The sequence below is a fragment of the Ranitomeya imitator genome, chromosome 1 (genome assembly GCF_032444005.1).
Source record: "Ranitomeya imitator isolate aRanImi1 chromosome 1, aRanImi1.pri, whole genome shotgun sequence".
NCBI lineage: Eukaryota > Metazoa > Chordata > Amphibia > Anura > Dendrobatidae > Ranitomeya > Ranitomeya imitator.
The window spans coordinates 249952427-249974195 of record NC_091282.1 but is presented as its reverse complement, the minus strand read 5'-3'; the positions used below and the strand labels follow the sequence as shown (position 1 = coordinate 249974195).

Here is a 21769-nt window from a genome sequence, read left to right as displayed (position 1 = left end):
TGATTCATGGTATCCAATAGCTGGATGAAGAATTTATGAAGTATGATGAATCAGAGTCCTCACACATCTCGCCTTTCACAATAGATTACTGGTGTTTATTGGCATTTTTTTTTTCACAAAGAGTGAATAACAATTTACTTAAAGGGAACCAGTCAGAAACTTCTACCACCTCCCAAATCCATTTATATGACTATTTGGCCCTTTATATAGGAAGGCAACAGATCCCTTTGTGTCCCCGAGGAACCGCAGCAGCAAGAAATCACATTTTGAAGTTCAGTGTGCACCGGCCTGGCAGTGCATTGGGGTGTCACACTGTGCTCCAGATCCTCAGCCTCATGCTGTATTCCCTGCCTAGAGCCACCCTCCTTTGGTTTATTGACAGGATGATGGCAGTGTACCAGAGTAATGAACTAGCGGAGGCTGGTGGTGGTTGGGAATACAGCACGAGGCCGAGGAGCTGGAAGGCCAGTGTCACACCCGAATGCACTTCCAGAAATCGATACTTCTCTTCAAGACGCGATTTCTCGCAGCTGCGCAGTACTTTGGGGTCATAATGGAATGAATGGTCTTCTCTTTTAAAGTGCTACACAATCTTATAAATTGTTAAGCTAGGGTCACACTGCGTTAGCAGCAGCCCGTTCAGCACATACGCTAACAGGCTGCTGCTAGCGCAAGTGCCTGCGCTACATCACGCTAGCGCAGATGGAGCTTCTGCTAGCTCCATCTGCGCTAGCAGTGATGGACCCGGAAACGCTGCAGCCAGCGTCTCGGGTCCGTCACTCAAATGACGGCACATCGCTAGCGCACACCCATTGTGGGCGTGCGCTAGCGATGCGTTCACCATTATTAGCAATGGCGGCGTTAACGGACTACGTTACACCGCGTTATGCAGCGGTGTAACGTAGACTGTTAAACGGACACCCGAAACGCAATGTGACCCCAGCCTTAGGGTGTGGGATAGGGGTTGGAGATTAGAGGGAACCTGTCAAACTTCTAAAGTACAACCGCTTTCCATTAGTGAACTATATACTGTTTTTAGCCATGAGATTTCCCTGTCTTGTTTCACAAATCTCCTTCACCATCTCAATTGAATCCGGGTCTATAATGCACTGTTTTGAGCACACCTGGTTGTGAAGGATGGAAAATGGAGGCTTTAGTTCACATATGTGCATGTTTAGACCCTAAAGAGAGGCACATGCCAGTCCACAAACTATCACAATCATACAAGGCATTTGCAGAGCGTATTCCTGTACAACGACTTAGGTGGTCAATGAAAAGCAAGACGGGGGAAAATGGCTGCAACATTTTGTTACCATTCGGCCTGATGTCACTTCCAGATCCCTCCTCTCCTTCATGCCGCATTCAGATATCCATGTGCCACGATCTGGGCACAGACCATCCGCGGGTCTCCTGGCCCGAACTTGACAGCCTTATACTGTATACATGTGCTTCTCACAAAATTAGAATATCATCAAAAAGTTAATTTATTTCAGTTCTTCTAAACAAAAAAAAATTCAATTCATATTATTTAGAATCATTACAAACAGAGTGATCTATTTCAAGTGTTTCTTTTTGTTAATGTTGATGATTATGGCTTATAGACAATGAACACCCAAAAGTCATTATCTCAGTACATTTGAATAGTTAACAAAAAACACCTGCAAAGGCTTCCTAAGCATTTAAAAAGGTCCTTAGTCTGTTTCAGAAGCCTCCACAATCAAGGGGAAGACTGCTGGCTTGACAGATGTCCAGAAGGCAGTCATTGACACATTCCACAAGGAGGGAAAGCCACAAAAGGTCATTGCTAGTGATGAGAGAGTATGCGCATTACTCAAGTTTCTCCGAGCATGCTCAGGTGGTCTCCGAGTATTTTGGCGTGCTCGGAGATTTAGTTTATGTCGCAGCTGCATGAATTGCGGCAACTAGACAGCTTGAATACATGTGGGGATTCCCTAACAAACAGGCAACCCCCACATGTATTCAAGCAGTCTAGCTGCCGCAAATCATGCAGCTGCATCGACAACATCTTCGAGCACAATGAAATACTCGGAGACCACCGAAGCATGCTCGGAAAAACTCAAGTAACGAGCATACTCGCTTACCACTGGTCATTGCTAAAGAAGCTGGCTGTACACAGAGTGCTGTATCCAATCACAATAATGGAAAGTTCAGTGGAAGGAGAATGTGTGGTAAAAAAAGGTGCACAAGCAACTGGGATAACCGCAGCTTTGAAAGGATTGTTAAGAAAAGGCCATTCAAAATTTGGGAGAGATTCACAAGGAGTGGACTGCTGCTGGAGTCATTGCTTCATGAGCCACCACACACAGACGTATCCAGGGCATGGGCTACATGTGTTGCATTCTTTGTGTCAAGCCACTCATGACCAGTAGACAATGCCAGAAACGTCCTACCTGGGCCAAGGAGAAAAAGAACTGGACTGCTGCTCAGTGGTCCAAGCTGTTTTCAAATCAAAGTAAATTTTGCATTTCATTTGGAAATCAAGGTCCCAGATTCTGGAAAAAGAGTGGAGAGGCCACAATCCAAGCTGCTTGAGGTCTAGTATGAAGTTTCCACAATCAGTGATGGTTTGGGGAGCCATGTCATCTGCTGGTGTAGGTCCACTGTGTTTTATCAAGACCAAAGTCAGCGCAGCCGTCTACCAGGAAATTTTAGAGCACTTCATGCTTCCCTCTGCTGACAAGCTTTTTGGAGATTGAAAATTCATACTCCAGCAAGACTTGGCACCTGTCCACACTGCCAAAAGTACCAATACCTGGTTTAAAGCAACAGCATCACTGTGCTTGATTGGCCAGCAAACTCGCCTGACCTTAACCCCATAATCTATGGGGTATTGTCAAGAGGAAGCTGAGACACCAGACCCAACAATACAGACGAGCTGAAGGCTACTATCAAAGCAACCTGGGCTTCCATAACAAGTCAGTAGTGCCACGGGCTGATTGCCTCCATGCCACGCTGCATTAATGCAGTAATTGATGCAAAAGGAGCCCTGACCAAGTATTGAGTGCATTTACTGGACATACAATTCAGTAGGCCAACATTTCAGATTTTAAAATCATTTTTCAAGCTGGTGTTATAAAGTATTCTAAATTACTGAGATAATGACTTTGGGGTTTTCATTGGCTGTAAGCCATAATCATCAACATTAACAGAAATAAACAATTGAATTAGATCACTCTGTGTGTAATGACTCTATATAATATATGAGATTCACTTTTTGCATGGAAGAACTGAAATAAGTTAACTTTTTGAGGATATTCTAATTTTGTGAGAAGCACCTGTAAGTCGGTTAAGCATCAAGTTCTGGTTAGGAGACCCAAGGACAGTCCGTGCAGCAGGTTCTGTGCTTGGACCAAGACACAGACGGGTGAATGCGGCATCCCAGAGACACAAAAGAAAGGAAATAAAACTTCTCTAAAAAAAAAAAATCACAATCCCATGCAGGAAATTACACCCAACAAATTACTGTTACCTTAAGTTAAAAGGTATATCCAAGATTTTTATTATTTTTCGGTATGAGGTTAAGAATAAAGAGGCAGGTAGTTGCCTGTTGATGGGGCGTCACTGCAGACATCATGCCGATTGATAGGCTGCTCCCTGCAGTTAGGTAGTAGGGTGCAGGCTGGAAATCAGCATGATATCATCAGAGACGCCTCATCAACAAAGCAGAGAGGAAGAGAAGACATCGCTTTGTCGATGTGATGTCAGCCGGATCGATCTGAACAGACAATTAGAAAAACAGGTAGTTGGCCTGATAGTTATTAGTCCAATAAAGAAAAATAATAAAAATCCTGGATAACCTCTTTAATCTGTATGGAAACAAACACTGATAAATTACCTGCCATTCTTTACATGCTTCGTGTCGAGACAGCTCAAAAAGTGTCACTGAATTATACAACTGCCAAAACTAGGGGGGGAAAAAATACCAACAACTGTAATTACAGGTCAACAACACACACAAGTTATAAAAATGATAAATGATAGGCTATAAAACGCTTGCTTTGTGACTCAGTGCTGCACCCTGCTGTTCTGATAAGAAAACTGAAAAAAAATGTATCATGGTTGCAGAAACATATTAAAAATAATTGTCACTTTAGACACTATACGAAATATTGGATTAATCCAGGTGCAACTAAAAAGCCATGTTTATTTTCAATATCTTTTTATGTTTGGTCCTATGGGGGGAGGGAGTGTTACATGTGTGCTCAGATGCTACCTACGCAACTCTAAACCTGGTAGCGTACAACCTCCGTTCACTGCTGTGTGTGAGCCCCTACATGTTGTGGTGTCACGTTCAACAATTCAATCATCTCTAACCTTCATGTATCAGCATATCACACACCCAAGTAAAATACTGTTTCTGATAAATACAGGCACTCTGTGCACAATGACAGACCAAACATTTAGGTGCACCATCCCACTTGCTTGTTTTCTATCTACCTCTGCCTTTCTCTGGTTCCATGAAGCAGAGCTTTCAATCAAAGAAGGGGGGAATAGAGAGAAAACAAATATGATGGAAGGTGCACTGTTTGGCCACATCAACGAACTGTGCTTGGTTTGAACAGTCATTCTGTTTAAGGGGACTGTGTGGTAGTCATGCTGCAGTCGTGGTACCTGGCTCTTTCTGTGTGGAAAGCACCCAGACATTTAGTACATGCAGTGCAAAATAGGGATTTTTGTGTACTCACCGTAAAATCCTTTTCTCCGAGCCACTCATTGGGGGACACAGAACCATGGGTGTTATGCTGCTGTCGCTAGGAGGCTGACACTAAGTTGAGACAAAAAAAAGTTAGCTCCTCCCTGCAGTACACACCCTCATGCTCACTTCCAGAGGCCCAGTTCAGTGTAAAAGCAGTAGGAGATCATTAACAACATATAACATAATATTAGAGTATAACATGTCAGAGTAAGCCAAAAAAGAAACGAGCCATAAGGCTAACAGGGTGGGTGCTGTGTTCCCCAATGAGTGGCTCGGAGAAAAGGATTTTAGGGTGAGTACACAAAAATCCCTATTTCTCCTTCGCCACATTGGGGGACACAAAACCATGGGAGGTCCCAAAGCAGTCCCTGGGTGGGGAACAACATAACCAAATAACTCCGTATACCAACTGACTATAAGTGCGCAACGGCCTCTTGCAGGGTATGTCTGCCAAGGGCCGCATCCGCAGAAGATTGAGTGTGGACATTGTAGTGCTTCGTGAAAGTATGCAGGCTGGACCACGTTGCGTCCTTGCAAACTTGCTCTGCCGACGATTGGTGCAGAATGGCCCAGGAAGCACCCACCAACTGAGTTGAGTGTGCCCTAATCCCCGCCGGGATAGGTCTGCCCGTGACCCGATAAGATTCTTGAAAAGCTGATCGGATCCATCTGGCTATCGTGGCTTTAGGGTATGTGCACACGCTGCGGATTTTGCTGCGGGTCCGCAGCTGTTTCTCATGCGTTTACAGTATAATAAACCTATGGGAAACGAAATCCGCAGTGCACATGCTGCGGAAAAACACGCGCGGAAACGCACATTATGCATTCCGCAGCATGTCAATTCTTTGTGCAGATTCCGCTGCGGGTTTACACCTGCTCCAATAGAAAACTGCAGGTGTAAACCCGCAGTGGAATCCGCAATAGAAACCGCGATAAATTCGCAGGAAAAAACGTAGCGGTTTTGCAGTGCGGATTTATCAAATCCGCTGCGGAAAAATCCGCAGCCCTCACAGATATGTGTGCACATACCTTTAGAAGCGGCTAAACCCTTTCTGTGACCCTCAGGGAGCACAAGGAGAGAGTCCGATTTACGGAAGGGGGCAGTCCTAGAAAGGTACCTCCGGAGAGCCCTTACCACGTCCAAGGTGTGAAGGGCCTTTTCAACCCTATGTCTTGGCTGTGGACAGAAGGAGGGAAGAACGATATCTTCCGGAAAAAAAAGAAGAAAGCAGATGCACTCACCAGATGCAGTTACAAAGCGTCCTTTATTTCAGTGCCAGCCGGCACATAATTCACGGCACGGGGGAGAGGGAAGTGGACAGGGAGAGTGCGACAGGTAAGACGACGGCCGTTTCGCGCTGCCTGAGAGCGCTTCTACGGGTCCCGTAGAAGCGCTCTCAGGCAGCGCGAAACGGCCGTCGTCTTACCTGTCGCACTCTCCCTGTCCACTTCCCTCTCCCCCGTGCCGTGAATTATGTGCCGGCTGGCACTGAAATAAAGGACGCTTTGTAACTGCATCTGGTGAGTGCATCTGCTTTCTTCTTTTTTTTCCGGATTGTCATGGACTATTTTTCTGCAGATTGCACCTCCTGGTTCATTTCGTAGACTGCTACACACCTCGTTGGTTTGTCACCGGTTTTCTCTATCTTTCAGAGCTGTGCCGCTCTCTCTCTCTTTTTGGTCTTTATATTTAGAACGATATCTTCATTAAGGTGGAAGGATGAAACCACCTTGGGAAGAAAAGACGGAGATGGGCGTAACCCACTTTGTCCTGGTGGAAGGTAAGGAAGGGCACCCGGCAGGACAGTGCGGCCAACTCTGAAATTCGCCTGATAGAGGTTACTGCCACAAGGAATGCGACCTTCCATGAGAGAACAATCAGCAAGACATCTTGCAGAGGTTCAAAAGGGGACTCCTGAAGAACACTCAGGACCAAATAGAGATCCCAGGTCTCTAACGGCATTCTATAGGGGGGTTCTACGTGGGAGACCCCCTGAACAAAAGTCCTGACTTGCAATCTTACGTTGGAACAACACGGATAATGCCGAGATCTGACCCTTGAAGGAGCTGAGCGCCAGACTGGAATCCAAGCCAGACTGGAGAAATTCCAGAATGGAGGCAACCGAAAAAACGAGAGGGGGGCGTCCACGGAGCCTGCACCATTAGAAGAAGGCTTTCCAAGTGCGGTGATAGGTGCGAGCGGAAGACGTCTTGCGAGCGCTTATGGTGGCAATGACTTGCTGGGAGAGACAAGCCTGAGTTAGGATCCAGGCTTCAACAGCCAAGCCGTTAAACGTAGGGCCCCTGAGCTCTGGTGGTAGATCAGCCCTTGGCGAAGCAGATCTGGGCGATCTGGTGGCTGCCAGGGGACGTCGGGGACAAGTTGAACTAGCTCCGCGTACCACGCGCGAGGTGGCCAATCTGGGGCGACTAGGATCAAAAGGAACCCCCTCAATCTTGATTTTCCGGATAACCTTCGGCAGTAAGGGAAGCGGAGGAAACACGTACGGGAAGTGGAACCGATGCCATGGGGATATCAGTGAGTCCACCCCGATGGCCTGGGGATCCCGAGAACGTGCTATGAAATTGGGAACTTTTGCGTTCAGACTGGACGCCATCAGATCCACGTCCGGAGGCAAATCTGGAAAATCTCTGGATGGAGTTCCCACTCCCCCGAGGCGAGACCCTGACGGCTGAGAAAATCCGCCGGACAGTTCTCGACGCCTGGAATGTGCATTGCAGAAATGATGGAGCGGTTGTTCTCGGACCAACGGAGAATGTGGGAGACCTCCTGCATTGCCACCCTGCTGCGGGTACCCCCTTGATGGCTTATGTACGCCACCACTGTGACGTTGTCTGATTGAATGCGAATAGGGTGACCCGCAAGGAGGGAATGGAAGCGTCTCAGGGCAAACCTGATAGCTCGAATCTCTAAGATGTTTATCGGAAGTCTCGACTCCCGAGACGTCCAACGCCCCTGGGCAGTGTGATGGCAAAATACTGCTCCCCAACTGAGGAGACTGGCGTCGGTAGTCACCATCAGCCAGTGAATTGGGAGAAAAGACCTTCCCTGGCTGAGAGATGATTCCAACGTCCACCATTTAAGCGCTTGCCTAATCCGCGGGGACAGAGGACATGGCCGATCAAGGGATAAGGGACTCCTGTCCCAATTGTCTAGCAGAGCCTGTTGTAAGGGGCGGAGATGCAGTTGGGGGAAGGGGCCGCTTCTATTGCGGCCACCATTTTCCCCAGGATCCTCATGGCAAACCGAGTGGAATGAGGAAAGGGACGACAAAGTGTCCGGGTTCCCTGCTGGAGCGCTTGGGCCTTGGACCGAGGAAGCAGGACCAGCCCCTTGGACGTGTCGAGGATCATGCTAGGAAGGAGATCCGCTGGGCTGGAACGGAAGAGGACTTGTCCACGTTTATCAGCCAGCCCAGGCGTGAAAGAGTACCCAAGGTAATGCGGACGCATCTGTCGTAGGCATGATAGACGACCTCCTGATCAAGGGCCCGTCCTAAGTATGGCAACACGACCACTCCTCGGGAATGAAGAATGGCCATGACCGCCGTCATGACCTTTGTGAATACTCTGGGCGCGGTGGCAAGGCCATCCCAGTTGGACAGTTTCTGAGGAATAGGCAGGTCTGTTTTGAGAAACAGTCCGCTGTCCTGTCCGATCGTTTTCGTGCCAGGGGATACAGTTGTCAGTGCATTAAGGCTGGGTATAGACGGGCTAAATCTGCAAGGAGGGAGGATCTACTTGGTCAGTCCAAAAAGAGTAAACAGATGGATGAATCCACAATTCGATTCATCTCTACGTCAAACTGTCACTGGAATCGGATCCATGAGGTTTTGACCAAACATTGGTCCGTGCTACGTACAGACCCTACTTTGGCGACTCTTACCTTCATCACCAAGGTTGACACAACGTAGGAGCAGAAATCTTAGAGATAATCTGGTTAGGAGCCACTATGTGGTAAAACAAAAAAACATCTTTGGCTCAGGTGGTCCCAAACATGGATGTTTCCCTTGCGGTTCATGTGTCGCGTGTCCTAACATTCTTGGATGTAAAATATTTATTTCATCTGATGGTAAATCCGTGATTTTATCTCACGTAATACCACACACGTTGTTTACTACGCTACCCGTCCCTGCTCACGCATATACGTAAGGCTTACATCAAGAGAATTAAAAGTTAGGACACGCGAACACGTGAGGGACATTAAGGCGGCCAAAAAGAACAGACATCTCTACATTAAAAACACTGCCAAAACATTTCAAGGAGTATCATGGGTCCGACCCGGGTGGTTTGATGGTGAGAGGAATTGAAAAAAATCCATGGAGGGGTCAGGGGTGGCAATTTGAAGCAACTTCTAGCACAACGTGAATGCAGATGGATTGTCACCCTTGATACCTGGGTACCAAGGGGACTGAACGAGAATTTGAGTTTTACCTCCTTTTTATGATCCTCTCTCCATTGCACTTACCGTATTTATGAGGTGGATTGTGGCAACCCTGTTCCTCCACTACTCTGATGTTTTGATTATAACCCATTAATTTCTGGGTTTGGAAAATTTAAAGTGTTGGTTCTTTTGTCCTTCCCTGGATATGAAGCCACTGTTTGTTTTTAGTCTTTTTTAATGTATAATTTTTCATATCTTCTATTGTCTTTTTTAGTTATATGTATATTGTTTATTGAGGAAATCGGATTTGCCCAAGTCTGTCCTGGTAACCGCCGTGGGATTCTTACAGCTTCCCCAGAAGATGGATATAGAAAAGGAAGCATACTGCGTCTCCTATTTATTGTTTTAAATTTTATTATTATTATATTTTTATTTTTTTTTCCTTTTTTATGTTTATTATTTTTTCACATATACATTATTGTATATTTATTAACTCCCTACTTGGGTGGTTAGCTGATGATATGTATTCTCTGCACAATGGCCGTTTATACGGCTTTCAACAAACTGGTGGCTTATTGCCATGTATTGTACTTGTTAATCTTGATATGTTTGCATAATGCCACTTTAATCTATGTAATTTAGGTAATGGTTGTTCACTTGGGGTTTTATATTTTCCCCTGCACTTTAATTATGATCTTCTTAGGTAGGGTCCGTATATATAGCACTAGTTGTAATGCAGATTTTTTTGCAATACAATATGTGGTTACATTGTATCTTTTCGCTCACTACTTCTGGGAGAAATATTACTACAACTTTTCTACCTTCGGCATAATGGCCACTTACATGGCCTTCAATAATATGGCGGCTAATGGTGCGCACGCGTGCCTTGACTTCATAAGTCCTACCTCCTTGGTGGCTATCAACATTGGTGGAGTGCGCATGTCCAAATGACGTCTGAGGCTGGAGTTCCGCCTACATATGCACTTCCGCCATGACGGCCATAGGGATGATGGGTAATGTAGTCCGGGACGGGTGCGCCGCAGCACTTCCGGTTTCCTCCTATTTAACGCTGAGAGACTAGGTAACACTTACCTCCCCTTTGAGAAAGCTGGACCGCGAAACGCACGTCAGGGGTGTCAGGGAGTTCGTGGGACCCACCCCATATCATGGGTAAGCCTTTTTAATTAGGTTGCTGCACATTGAGACCGGCGATGCTTATACTTATGCCGTTATGCTATTGTGCAGTGGGCTACTATTAGGCTGTGTCTTGGATACTTTGGGCAGCGATAAGGATTTTAGGCTGTTACCATGAGGGATTCTACCTCTTTTCCCACTTATTCCCTGGTATACCTCCTAGTTTGTTCCTTGTCCTATCCTGTATTTATTGTACTATGTATTTTGACATGTGTATGTAACATTTACCAAATAAATGAAGTGTTTTAGAATGATTTGTGAGACTTTGTGTCTACTCCATGTGTTTGTATGTCCAGGATCATGCCTAGGAAGGAGATCTGCTGGGCTGGATCGGGGGAGGACTTGTCCACGTTTATCAGCCAGCCCAGGCGTGAAAGAGTATCCAAAGTAATGCGGACGCATGTGTGGTAGGCATGATAGGACGGGCCCTTGATCAGGTCATCTAAGTATGGCAACACGACCACTCCTCGGGAGTGAAGAATGGCCATGACCGCCGCCATGACCTTTGTGAATACCCTGGGCGCGGTGGCAAGGCCGAAGGGTAAAGCTTTGAATTGAAAATGGTCCTCCTGGATGGCAAAACACAGGAACCTTTGATGTGGCGGGAAAACTGGGATATGGAGATAAGCATCTTTGATGTCTATTGATGCTAGAAACTCTCCTCTCTCCATTGAAGAGATGACCGACCAGAGGGATTCCATCCTGAATTCCCAGACTTTTACATACTTGTTTAGGAGCTTTAGATCCAAAATAGGGTGCACTGTCCCGTCCTTTTTTGGACTGACGAAGAGGTTTGAGTAAAAACCTCTGAATCTCTCGAGTTCTGGAACCGGAACAATGACCCCGTTTTGGTGGAGAGTTTCGATGGCGCAGTGAAGTGCGCGAGTCTGAGCCCCTGAACTTGGGAGACGAGAGGGGAAGAACCGTGCAGGAGGGGAGGCGGAGAATTATATTTTGTAACCAGAAGACACCAGGTCTCTGACCCATTCATCGTGGATGACGGAAAGCCAGACATGTTGAAAAAGAAGCAGGCGTCCGCCTACTTTGGTGGTGTCGACCGGAAAACTCCCCGAATCATTGTGAAGGGAACCTGAAGGGCCTGGTTCCCCTGGTTCTAGGTTGCCTAGGCTTACCTCGCCAGGACTGATTCGGCCTGTGTGAGGGGGTCTCTCTCTGTACGTGGAGATCGTTCAAATCTGGACGAGGTTGTGGAGGTGGACCAGAATGGGCTACTGCGAAAGGGCCGAAAGCGAAAATGTTGTTGGCGCTGAAAAGTAGTCCTAGGCCTGTGCTGCGGGAGGAATTTGCTTTTTCCTCCTGTAGCATCGGAAATAAGCTTGTCTAATTTTTCTCCAAACAGACGTCCGCTCTGAAAAGGCAGAGAAATCAAAGACTTTTTAGAAGAGGAATCTGCACGCCACTCTCTAAGCCAGTGTTCACCAACTCCAGTCCTCTAGAGCCACCAACAGGTCATGTTTTCAGGATTTCCTTAGTATTGCCCAGGTGATGGAATTGTTGCCTGTCTAGATGATGGCATTCTCACCTGGGCAATACTAAGGAAATCCTGAAAACATGACCTGTTGGTTGCTCTTGAGGACCGAACTTGGGGAACACTGCTCTAAGCCATAGTGCTCTTCTAATGGTGACGGCGTTTGAGGCAGCAATTGCAGCAGAGTTCGCAGCATCTAAAGACTGATACATCACATAGTCTCCGGCCATTGCAATTTGTTTGATGAGATCCGCAGCCTCAGAAGGAAGAGCCTGGTCCTGAATGGATTTTTCAAGGGCATCTGCTCAGAAAACCTTTGCTTTTGCGACCCATGCCACAGCGAAAGAAGGGGATAGAGAGGAGCCTGAGGCTTCGTACACTGAGCGAGCAAGGGAATCTATTTGACGTTCTGTAGGATTTTTAATCGAGGCCCCATCAGGTACGGATAAAAGCGTTTTGGTAGCCAAACGAGACACCGGAGGATCCACTAATGGAGGTTCCGTCCAATCTAATGACAAGATCTGCGGAAAAGGGATACTTCGTTTCCAGGGCCTTTTTTCCCATAAAGCGCTTATCCGGTCGCTCCCTGTGTCGCCGGACTATATCTAAAAAGTCCGGATGAGAGGCGAACACCCTATGGGATCACTTGGTTTTTTTAAAAGGTGATTAAGGGAGCTTAGTCTGCAGAAACGCGTTGAGATTCTTACCCATATGGTTCGGTGGAGCTGGGCATTCTCTTCTCTTTTAAAAGATACTGCATTATCCGGAGCCGAATTAGGATCATCGTCAACCTTTAGCGCATGATTGACGGCTTCAATGAGGGAGTCCACAGTCGATTGAAACTCTGGAGAATCCGGGTCCAAGGATGCCTCAGACTCATATTCAGAGTCATGGTTGCCTCGAGCCCCTGGAGAGGGTGAGCGAGAAGTGGAACTACCAGAGGCTGAATGGCATGAATGCTCAGGAGAGGTAGTGCGGATCCGTTTTTTTTGGATGTCCGTACCTCCTTCAGGCGAGAGCGGCCCCTGCTGGCCGATGATTCCCCTATAAGGGAGGGGTCTCTTAACACAGGTAGACGACTGCCCCGCTCCCCAGAGGGATCTTCAAGGGATTCAACCGCTTTGGCCAACAAAGCCATGGATTGTGACAGTGACGCGGCCCACTCAAGGGGGGGGGGGGGAGCTAGATACACTAGGGTTGGTAGCGGCGGAGGGCTCCCGAGCACATTTGTTCAGTGGTGATGCAGTGGGGGCTGCATGGACGCCACGATGGAGGGTGCCTCTGAACATCCAAGGGTATGACCTGGTGGGCAGGGCAAAATGTCCGGCAATAGGCCTGGCTGCAGAAGACGGTACGTGGAGGTGACACTTCATGTGCTCGTCTGTTATGCGATGCGGGGAGATCGGAGCCCTTGAAGGGGTCCGTCGCCCTAAAAAAAGAGCCCAGGCAGTGGCATCCCACGTCGCAGGAGAGGATACGGAGAGGTGACACTCTCCGTGCTCGCCTGTTGTTGGTTCGGGGAGATCGGAGCCTAGAAAGGTTCCGTCACCCCTTCATCAGGGTATAAAAATTAAACAGTAAAAAAATCAAAAAAATAAATTCTGATCTGAATAGCAGACCCTGTGTGCCTCCTACAGACACTAAGCTTGAACTGGGTCTGTGGAAGCCAGCATGAGGGTGTATACTACAGGGAAGGAGCTAACTTTTTGTCGCAACTTAGTGTCAGCCTCCTAGCGACAGCAGCATAACACCCATGGTTCTGTGTCCCCCAATGTGGCGAAGGAGAAATGGCATCAGTACCCATTATATTGGAAGGGGAATTTGTTTTGTGATTCAGAAAAAAAATAAAAATGTAAGTTATAATAAGTGACTATATTATAAGACAATGTAAAGTGCAAACTCTGGAAAGTAAAGCTTACTAAGGTCTCGCTTGGCTGAAAAGTGAAGTAGGGTTTAACAGTTCTGCCCTTTGCTTGGAGAGAGAAAAAAAAAAAAGCATGGTGCCTCCCATCTTCTCTGTGCAGCTAAAGTTTGTCCACTCTTCAAAGTGTGAGGGGCAATACTAATAAAGCGAGTGACACGGGGGACGGAAGGAATCTAGCAGTTGCCGGACCCCTAACAAAGTACAATTTAAAAAAAACAACAACTTACATGGCCAAAAAATAGAAAGGGAAGTAGAAACGTGAGTCCTCTCCACATCCAGGACTGAAACCCTTCTGGAACATTAATGGGATAAAAGTTTTTTTTAATTTAGGGAATCTTTGAATTCATAATATTGTAATTTTAGCAATAATTTCATCTTAAAATTGATGCATATGAGGCAATTAAAACAGGTAATCATAGTTTGATAGTAATTATTACAGAAAATTCAATTATTTCAAATGAACCTACCTAGAGATAATTGCCGTCCCAACCAGGGACACCGTAAAATAGTGACAGGCTACCCGCATTGCAGACAACTATGTTCTACGCAGCATCAACCTCCAGACCAGCTGAAAACCCCAACATGATAAAATAGAGTGCCAGTCCAGGATGAATAGCAATAAAGCTATTGCTTTACCAAATATGAAAAAAGGAACACCACAGACTATGAAGAAAAAAGGGTATTACCACAAGTCCATGTCCAAAATGTATGAAAAAGGTGGCCCACATGCAACACCATAAATCAAGCGTCTCCATCAAGGTAAATACAACATCATCACCATGCAAAAGTAGGACAGAGATAAAGGACAAAAAAAACTCAAAACTTTGGAGTAAAAGAGTTGTTTGGTGATCAGCAATAATATAGCATCAACTTCGCAATCAAACAAGATCAGGAGCAAAGAGATGAGGAGAGTGGGTCCGTTTTCATATCTGGAAATAAAGAATTGTAGCAAGGTTGAGGCTATGTGCCCACGTTACAGATTTTTCAGCTCAGTTTTTTAAAAACTGCGTTTTACCTGCGGATTTACCGCGGATTCGCAGTCCTTTTTGTGCGGATTTCACCTGCGTTTTAACCCTGGCGGATTCCTATTGAGGAGCAGGTGTAAAACGCTGTGGAATCTGCACAAAGAATTGACATGCCGCGGGCACTGCAGATTTGGTCTTCCATAGGTTTACATGGTCCTGTAAACCGCATGGAAAACTGCTGTGAATCCGCAGTGGCCAATCCGCTGCGGATCCACAAGCAAATCCGCAATGTGTGCACATAGCCTCAGAGGTTTCTATGTTTAAAGAGAACCAGTTTTTTGCTACTCCATCTGAGAGCAGCATTGTGAAGGGACAGAGACCCCGATTCCAGCTATGCATGACTTACTGGGCTGCTTGCTGCAGTTTTAATAAAAACCCAATTTCTTCTGCTGCATATCTAGCAGCTCTATGAATGAAGAGCTCTGTATAACCCCGCCCACACCTCTTATTAACAGCTTTACACTGTGCATAGGCAGAAAGTTGCGGATTTTTACTGTCCTGTTAAATCACTACTACAGCGCTGAAGTGGCGCTTCTAATGTAAGGTCCCCGATCTTATACACCATCTGGCATCTTCAGCTTTTTTTTTTTTTTTGGCTCTGCTCTGGTTCCATGGCACCATCTTATGACTGCAACTCTCAATGTACGTCTATGAGAGCCAGATCGAGGCTTTCATAGACTGGTATTGAAGAGTGACCTCCGGCTCGCTCCATGAAACACTAGAGCAGTGTTTCTTAACTCCAGTCCTCAAGACCCCACAACAGGTCATGTTTTCAGGATTTCCTTAGTATTGCACTCTGCACACGTGATAATTTCATCACCTGCTCAAGAATTAATTCCATCGCCTATGCAATACTAAGGAAATCCTGGAAACATGAACTGTTGTGGGGTCTGTTGAGGACTGGAGTTGAGAAACACTGTACTAGAGCATTCCAGCAGGTCACAAACTACAGACGAGTATAACGATAGGGTCAGGGACTTTAGATTAGAAGCACCACTCCATCGCTCCAATAGGAAAAAAGCCGGAGTGGTGCTTTAAACTGCTTTATTACACAGATATTATATTAGACAATCATTAACTAATACATAGCATGTTGGTTAGCAATGAAAAGTTTGATATATCTTTGACATTGATCTACTTGTGAAGAAAATCTTTAAAGGGGACCTGATTTTTACAAACCGGTCACCTATTAGTGTCATGAGTTGGACGCCCTCATACCCTATATGCCAGATCACAGTAGCTTGCAAGTCCGGCTCTCATTCTGGTGGACTGCACATCCATTTATACCAATAAGTGTACGTTCACATTAGCGTTTTGCGTGTTTGCGTCGGGCGCCGCAGCGGCGACGCATGCGTCATGCGCCCCTATATTTAACATGGGGGGTGCATGGACATGCGTTGTGCGACGCATGCGTTTTTTTTGCCGCAAGTGTTGGGCGCAGAAAACGCAACAAGTTGCATTTTTTTTTGCGTCCAAATTTCGGCAAAAAAGGACGCATGCGTCGCAAAACGCAGCGTTTTAGCATGCGTCTTGGTGCGTTATTTGCGTTGTGCGACGCAGCGGCCCACAACGCAAATGTGAACGTAGCCTTAGTGATCACTGAAAATAGAGACGCCTACCTGCAGTTATCAGCTGATAGGCAAGCTTAACTTCTAATGAAATAGATGTGATTTTCATGAATTCACACTTGTAATTAAAAATATACTGCATCATAAGCATAATTATATTACATGTAAGTACATACAATTATCCAATCCTCCCTTATATTGACTTACCTACTGTAAGGTCTAAATGGTTTCGCTCTCCTAGAGCACGCAATCTGTATAGACATCCACTTTGATAGTAATATTGAAGAAATTGTACACAGCCTGCAAAAAACATAGAAGAAAGAAATTACTACACTATCTAAGCCCAGAAAAATAGTCAAGACAAGAACATAATCACCAATCAAGACAAATTTAATTCCATCAAAGCAAAAGTGCAAGTGTTCCCTAAACACAACTGATAAAAAGCATGTCTGTTTTATTAAATACTTGTATTCTCTGTGAAATAACAATTCTGGGCCATTTTGGCTTATAACCGTTATACTTGTGCTGTTACTCTGTTTCCTATTAGAAACGTATGTGTAAACTGACACATTTTCTTACTAAAACCCTCGGACGATGTCAGAGTGTGCATTGATTACAGTTGTCAATTTATAGATGCTTTTCCAGAAGGAATAATAGGGAAATAGTGCAATGCGCAGCTGTAATGAAAAATAATGGAACTGTCCTATTAACCATTTCCAGACCACCCACAGACTTTAAACCTCCACTCAGTTGGTACTTTATTCTGCTATGATATTCTAAAACATCAATGCCGAGTAAGCAGTTTGAACGCGGCTGAGAAGCTGCAAGAGCTAGCTGTCAGACACAGCCAGACTCCCCATCGAGAAGGCCAGAGGAGGTTTATGGGGTTATTACCATCTCTGCCTTCCTGTATACATAAGGTTGAACAAGGGCTTTATATGCAGTAAAAGGAAACCCAGTCAGAGCCTGCACTTCCAGACACAGCTATTGTGTGATCGCTGGATGTAGGAAGGGAGCAGCTGGTGAGAGGATTCTGTCAGCTCTGCTATGCAGCCAGGAGACTTAATTTCCTCTGTAACTTAGGATAATGTACCGGCCTCAGTTACAGAGAAAATCATAAGTAAAAAAACTGATGTCAAACATGTCAAAATTCCCATCCCCTCTAAAACAGATATGTCAGGAGAGGGTACAGACCCTCTTTAAAAGTGAAATTATTCTATCATTGAAATGTGACTCCCACATAGCATTACGTTTACATAGAGATACACACAATTACCAATGTTCTTCCTTACTTTGATATATTGAAAATGCAAGAAACTGATTGCGGAACATCTGATACATCAGTCCATCTGGCCTATGAAAGACAAAACAGAAACCTTAGAGCCTGACACAGACTACAAGTATTTTTGGGACCAATATATCACAATTACCGTAATAAACAGTGTTCAATATGGCTGCTCTGCCCTACCGTTTATACAGTGGGTATTCAACTTACCATGTCAGCATTACCCCAGATAGAAATGTGGATACATAATGGTGAGAAACCCACCAGCCTTTTATCCTGTAGAAGAAAGCAAACATTCACAGTATAAAAATGTGATAAAGTGTCAGCAAATGGAATAGTCATGCTTTTACGCCAAAACAAATGTTTTCTGATCTCCAAATGTATGAACAATGAGAAACTATGGGTGTAAATAAACGCACCTCGATCCGTTGCTTATGAGGATGCTTTCCCTTATCGTCAACGTGCAGAAGTACCAGACCAGTAAGAAGTTGAACACTTCATCTGTGACTCTAGGAGGCAATGAATTTCAGAGTTTGTGAAGTAGAAGTATTCCGATGAAGTAATTCACACTGTCATGTTCAGCCCTGTACACTTCATTGCCTTAATAATGATCATGAGAACAAGCAGCCCCTTCTTAAACTCTTATCATGGAGGACTGCAAGGATCATTTTCATTTTTGTGCTGCCTCATTCTGAGAGGCAAAAAATTATTTAAAAAGCAAAATCCCCTCTGTCCCACGACAGCCTTCGGACTACTCATTGTAAGAACGTCATGGCGACATGTGCTTTGTTTTTATACTCGAGTTGTATATTTAAAGGGAACCCGTCACCCCCCCCAGGTGTTTGTAACTAAAAGAGCCACCTTGTGCAGCACTAATGCTGCATTCTGACAAGGTGGCTCTTTTAGTTATTGGTGCTGTAACTTCAGAAATAGTCCATTTTATAATTTGGCCCAAATACCTTGAATCAGTCCTGGGAGCAGGTCTTTCCCCCCTCCCTGCTGCAAACGCAGTACCGCCATCACTCACGTCCTCTTGGCGCCGCCTCCTCAGAGCTGTTTCCAAATGAGCCGGCGCCTGCGCTCTTTTCTCATGCCTTGGGCATGTGCAGTAAGCGCTGCCCGTCTTTTGTCCTCATTTGCAGTCTAGCTGACTGCGCCTGTGTGGCCGCCCCGCCCGAGATCCCGGCCCCGCAGTGAGAATAAATCAGAAGACACTGCGGGGCTGGGATTCACAGGCAGGGCGGCCACACAGGCGCAGTCAGCTAGACTGCAAATGAGGACAGAGGACGGGCAGCGCTTACTGCGCATGCCCATGGCATGAGAAAAGAGCGCAGGCGCCGGCTCATTTGAAAACAGCACTGAGGAGGCGGCGCCCAGCGCCAAGAGGACATGAGTGACTACGGTGCAACGTTTGCAGCAGGGGGGAAAGACCTGCCTCCAGGAATGATTCAAGGTATTTGGGACAAATTATAAAATGGATTATTTCTGAAGTTACAGCACCAATAACTAAAAGCCACCTTGTCAGAATGCAGCATTAGTGCTGCACAAGGTGGCTCTTTTAGTTACAAACGCCTGGGGAGGTGACAAGTTCCCTTTAAAGCAATTGTTGTCCACTACTAGATATCCCCTGCTTAATCACTTTGAAGGGGGGGGGGGGGGGGCATTTAAAATAAAAACATTGCCTACTCACCTCCTGCGGCGGCGCCGTTACAATGATGTTGCACCACTGTTCCCAGTGGGTCATATGACATTATTAGATCATGGGTCTACTGCATTGAGTAGACATTGTTTATATTTCACATAGGGCCCCAAAATGATTAAGCAGGGGGTGTACAGTTGTGGTTCGTGTTAACTTTTTTGCTCTACATTGCTTATTGAGGAACTTTTATTAAAGGGGATGTCCACTTTCAGGAAAGTGGTCACCAAAGTGTGTAAAGTACATAAAATAACAGACTCATCGGGTACTCAGCCTCCCTGGGTCCAGTGTCAGCTCCTTGGTACTGCTGCAGTCCCAGTGTCGGGACCAGATCGAGGCCGTCACATCAACAGCACACCTTACTGTTCTAACCACTCACTGATCCGAGCTCTCGTGCAGGGGTGGATGGCACGTGGAACTGAGCTCAGCTTGATATGTACTTTACATGCTTTGGGGACCACTTTAGCAGAAGGGAAGCAGACATCACTATAACCCTTTCCAGGGAAAAAACTGGATCCATGATATAATTCTTTGGCATATTCAGTACACCAAAGAATCTTGTGGAGCGGACGACCTAGTCTTTGTTAGGCCCCTTGCTGCCAAACCATAAGAATCATGAAATCTTGTTAGGGGAGGCTGATGGGAGGCTCAGGGACACCACACCCTCTAATCTTCTTGCAGACACATTTGGCACGGATCTCAACATTTAGTGAGCTAAGTGACCAGATCGGAGATATACAGATGATAATGGTTGGGATCGGAGCTATCAAAGGCGGCACCCACGGCAGATGGCGCAAGCACAGCCGCTGTGCTCACACTAGAGGGTACGCTGTCCATCTGTAGGATGGCAATACCCAAATATTCAAGTGGTTAATAATAACTGTAAGCTTTCCCCTTCCCACATTTGTAGGAAAATCTATTTAGACATCCGAACATTTATAACTAAACCAAACATGTAGCCGATCGGCAGTCGTTTAACAGCCGCAGGTCGTGCAGTGTAAATGCAGCCTTAGTCACTGCATCCTGCCATTCATTTTAGGCACCCGTCGTGCTCATTTTCCAAGCCATTTGAGTGCACTAGATTTAGAATTGTTATCTCCAAGATTGTTTATGTCCATGCCATCAAAGAAACACTTCAATAATTCAGGCAATTGCTATCTGTATGAACAATTGGTTTCGTCAGACTTTTGAGCTGTAAAAACTCTCCACTCAAGTTTGAAAAATGACTTGGAAAATGAATGTATGTTTGCCCCAAAATATGGCAGATATTTTAATCAATGCTCTGTTCAAGTCTCATTTTAGCACTAGGTCTCGTGTCTGCATCGGGAAAGCTCAGAGGGCATACACTTAATGGTGCCCAATACATCAGACAGATACCAAAAGAGTGTCCGTCTGGCATATATGCGGGGTCAGTGTACATTAAAAGGGGTTGGTTCAAGATCAGAAGTAGGTAAAACTGCAAAGTGCTTGTAAACACAAGAAGCTTTGCAAATTATCCCTTATTAAAAATCTTATGCGTTCTTCAGAACAAAGGCATTTTAAAGCTTTATGATGTGCAACTCATTGCAAGCAACCCTGCAGTCCCAGCATGGCCGGTTACTTAAAGAAGGAGCCTGGTCATGCCACTGAAGCTAGCCGAAGCTCTGGATCTTGCCAGCTTCAGTCCCCCTGAGCGTCTCCAATGCTGCAGAAGGAAAGCGGTCTGTGAAGGAGCACATTTCTGGACCTGCAGCACCATGCTGTCAATCTGCAGAGAAGGAAGCCAGGGCCAGGAGTGGTCCGCTCATAAAGATGCATATTGAGACAATCATTCGGCACCTGGGCAGATTCTCAAGGACCCTAGAGCTTGGGCTGTCAACTGTATTATGACGGCTGCCGGCCCTTTAATTTCTTCTTGCTCTGTGAGCACACGCACAGTCTTCACTGTGAGGCGCGTTGAATGAAAGATTAGGTCCTGATACCAGTGCCAGCGTCAAGACGTACTTTGTGGGCAAAGTTAACAAGAAGTTTGTACAGCCCACGAAGGATGGTATAAATATCCAAATGGCCATTGGCTGAAAACAATATTCCCCACCCCTGCTGTAAGCTTATGCAGTCCCATACATTAGAGCCTTCTATTAATACTATTTGATCTATTTTACTGTTCAGCTGCAAATTTATGTTATAATTACATGAATTCACGCTGTATAGAATAAAATCCCTCTGGATCAGGGAGCATGAAGAAAAAATAGAAAGCTTCAGTTCAATATTTGTATCCAGAAAAAATGATTTCTCACCTGTAATGAAGCACAAACCTACACGCGATGGCTCCAAGCAGCAAAATAATTGTCAAGTAAAGCTTAAATTTTTCATACTCATCTTTGTAAGCAAATCTGAAAGCAAAAAGAGAGGCAAGGGTGTAATCAATAAAAGCCAAGCGGATTTCACTGACGCACTGGAAGCCTAAAAATAACACAACAATAATTT

General features: G+C 45.6%; 1 protein-coding gene across 4 annotated transcripts in view; it reads right to left on the bottom strand.

Annotated features, from left to right (window-relative positions):
• TMEM120B (transmembrane protein 120B) overlaps nt 1-21769 on the bottom strand; it is a 75062-nt gene that overhangs the window by 9577 nt on the left and 43716 nt on the right. For 2 of the 4 annotated variants that reach the window (XM_069755473.1, XM_069755461.1), the window contains 7 exons: nt 21580-21675; nt 18027-18116; nt 17818-17883; nt 17615-17676; nt 16530-16622; nt 13957-14021; nt 3857-3925 (listed from right to left, as the gene is read on the bottom strand). In XM_069755473.1, coding sequence (XP_069611574.1) covers nt 3857-3925; nt 13957-14021; nt 16530-16622; nt 17615-17676; nt 17818-17883; nt 18027-18116; nt 21580-21675 — 541 coding nt within the window. The remainder of the gene's footprint in view (nt 1-3856; nt 3926-13956; nt 14022-16529; nt 16623-17614; nt 17677-17817; nt 17884-18026; nt 18117-21579; nt 21676-21769) is intronic. The other 2 variants (XM_069755468.1, XM_069755455.1) reach the window with 1 other exon arrangement.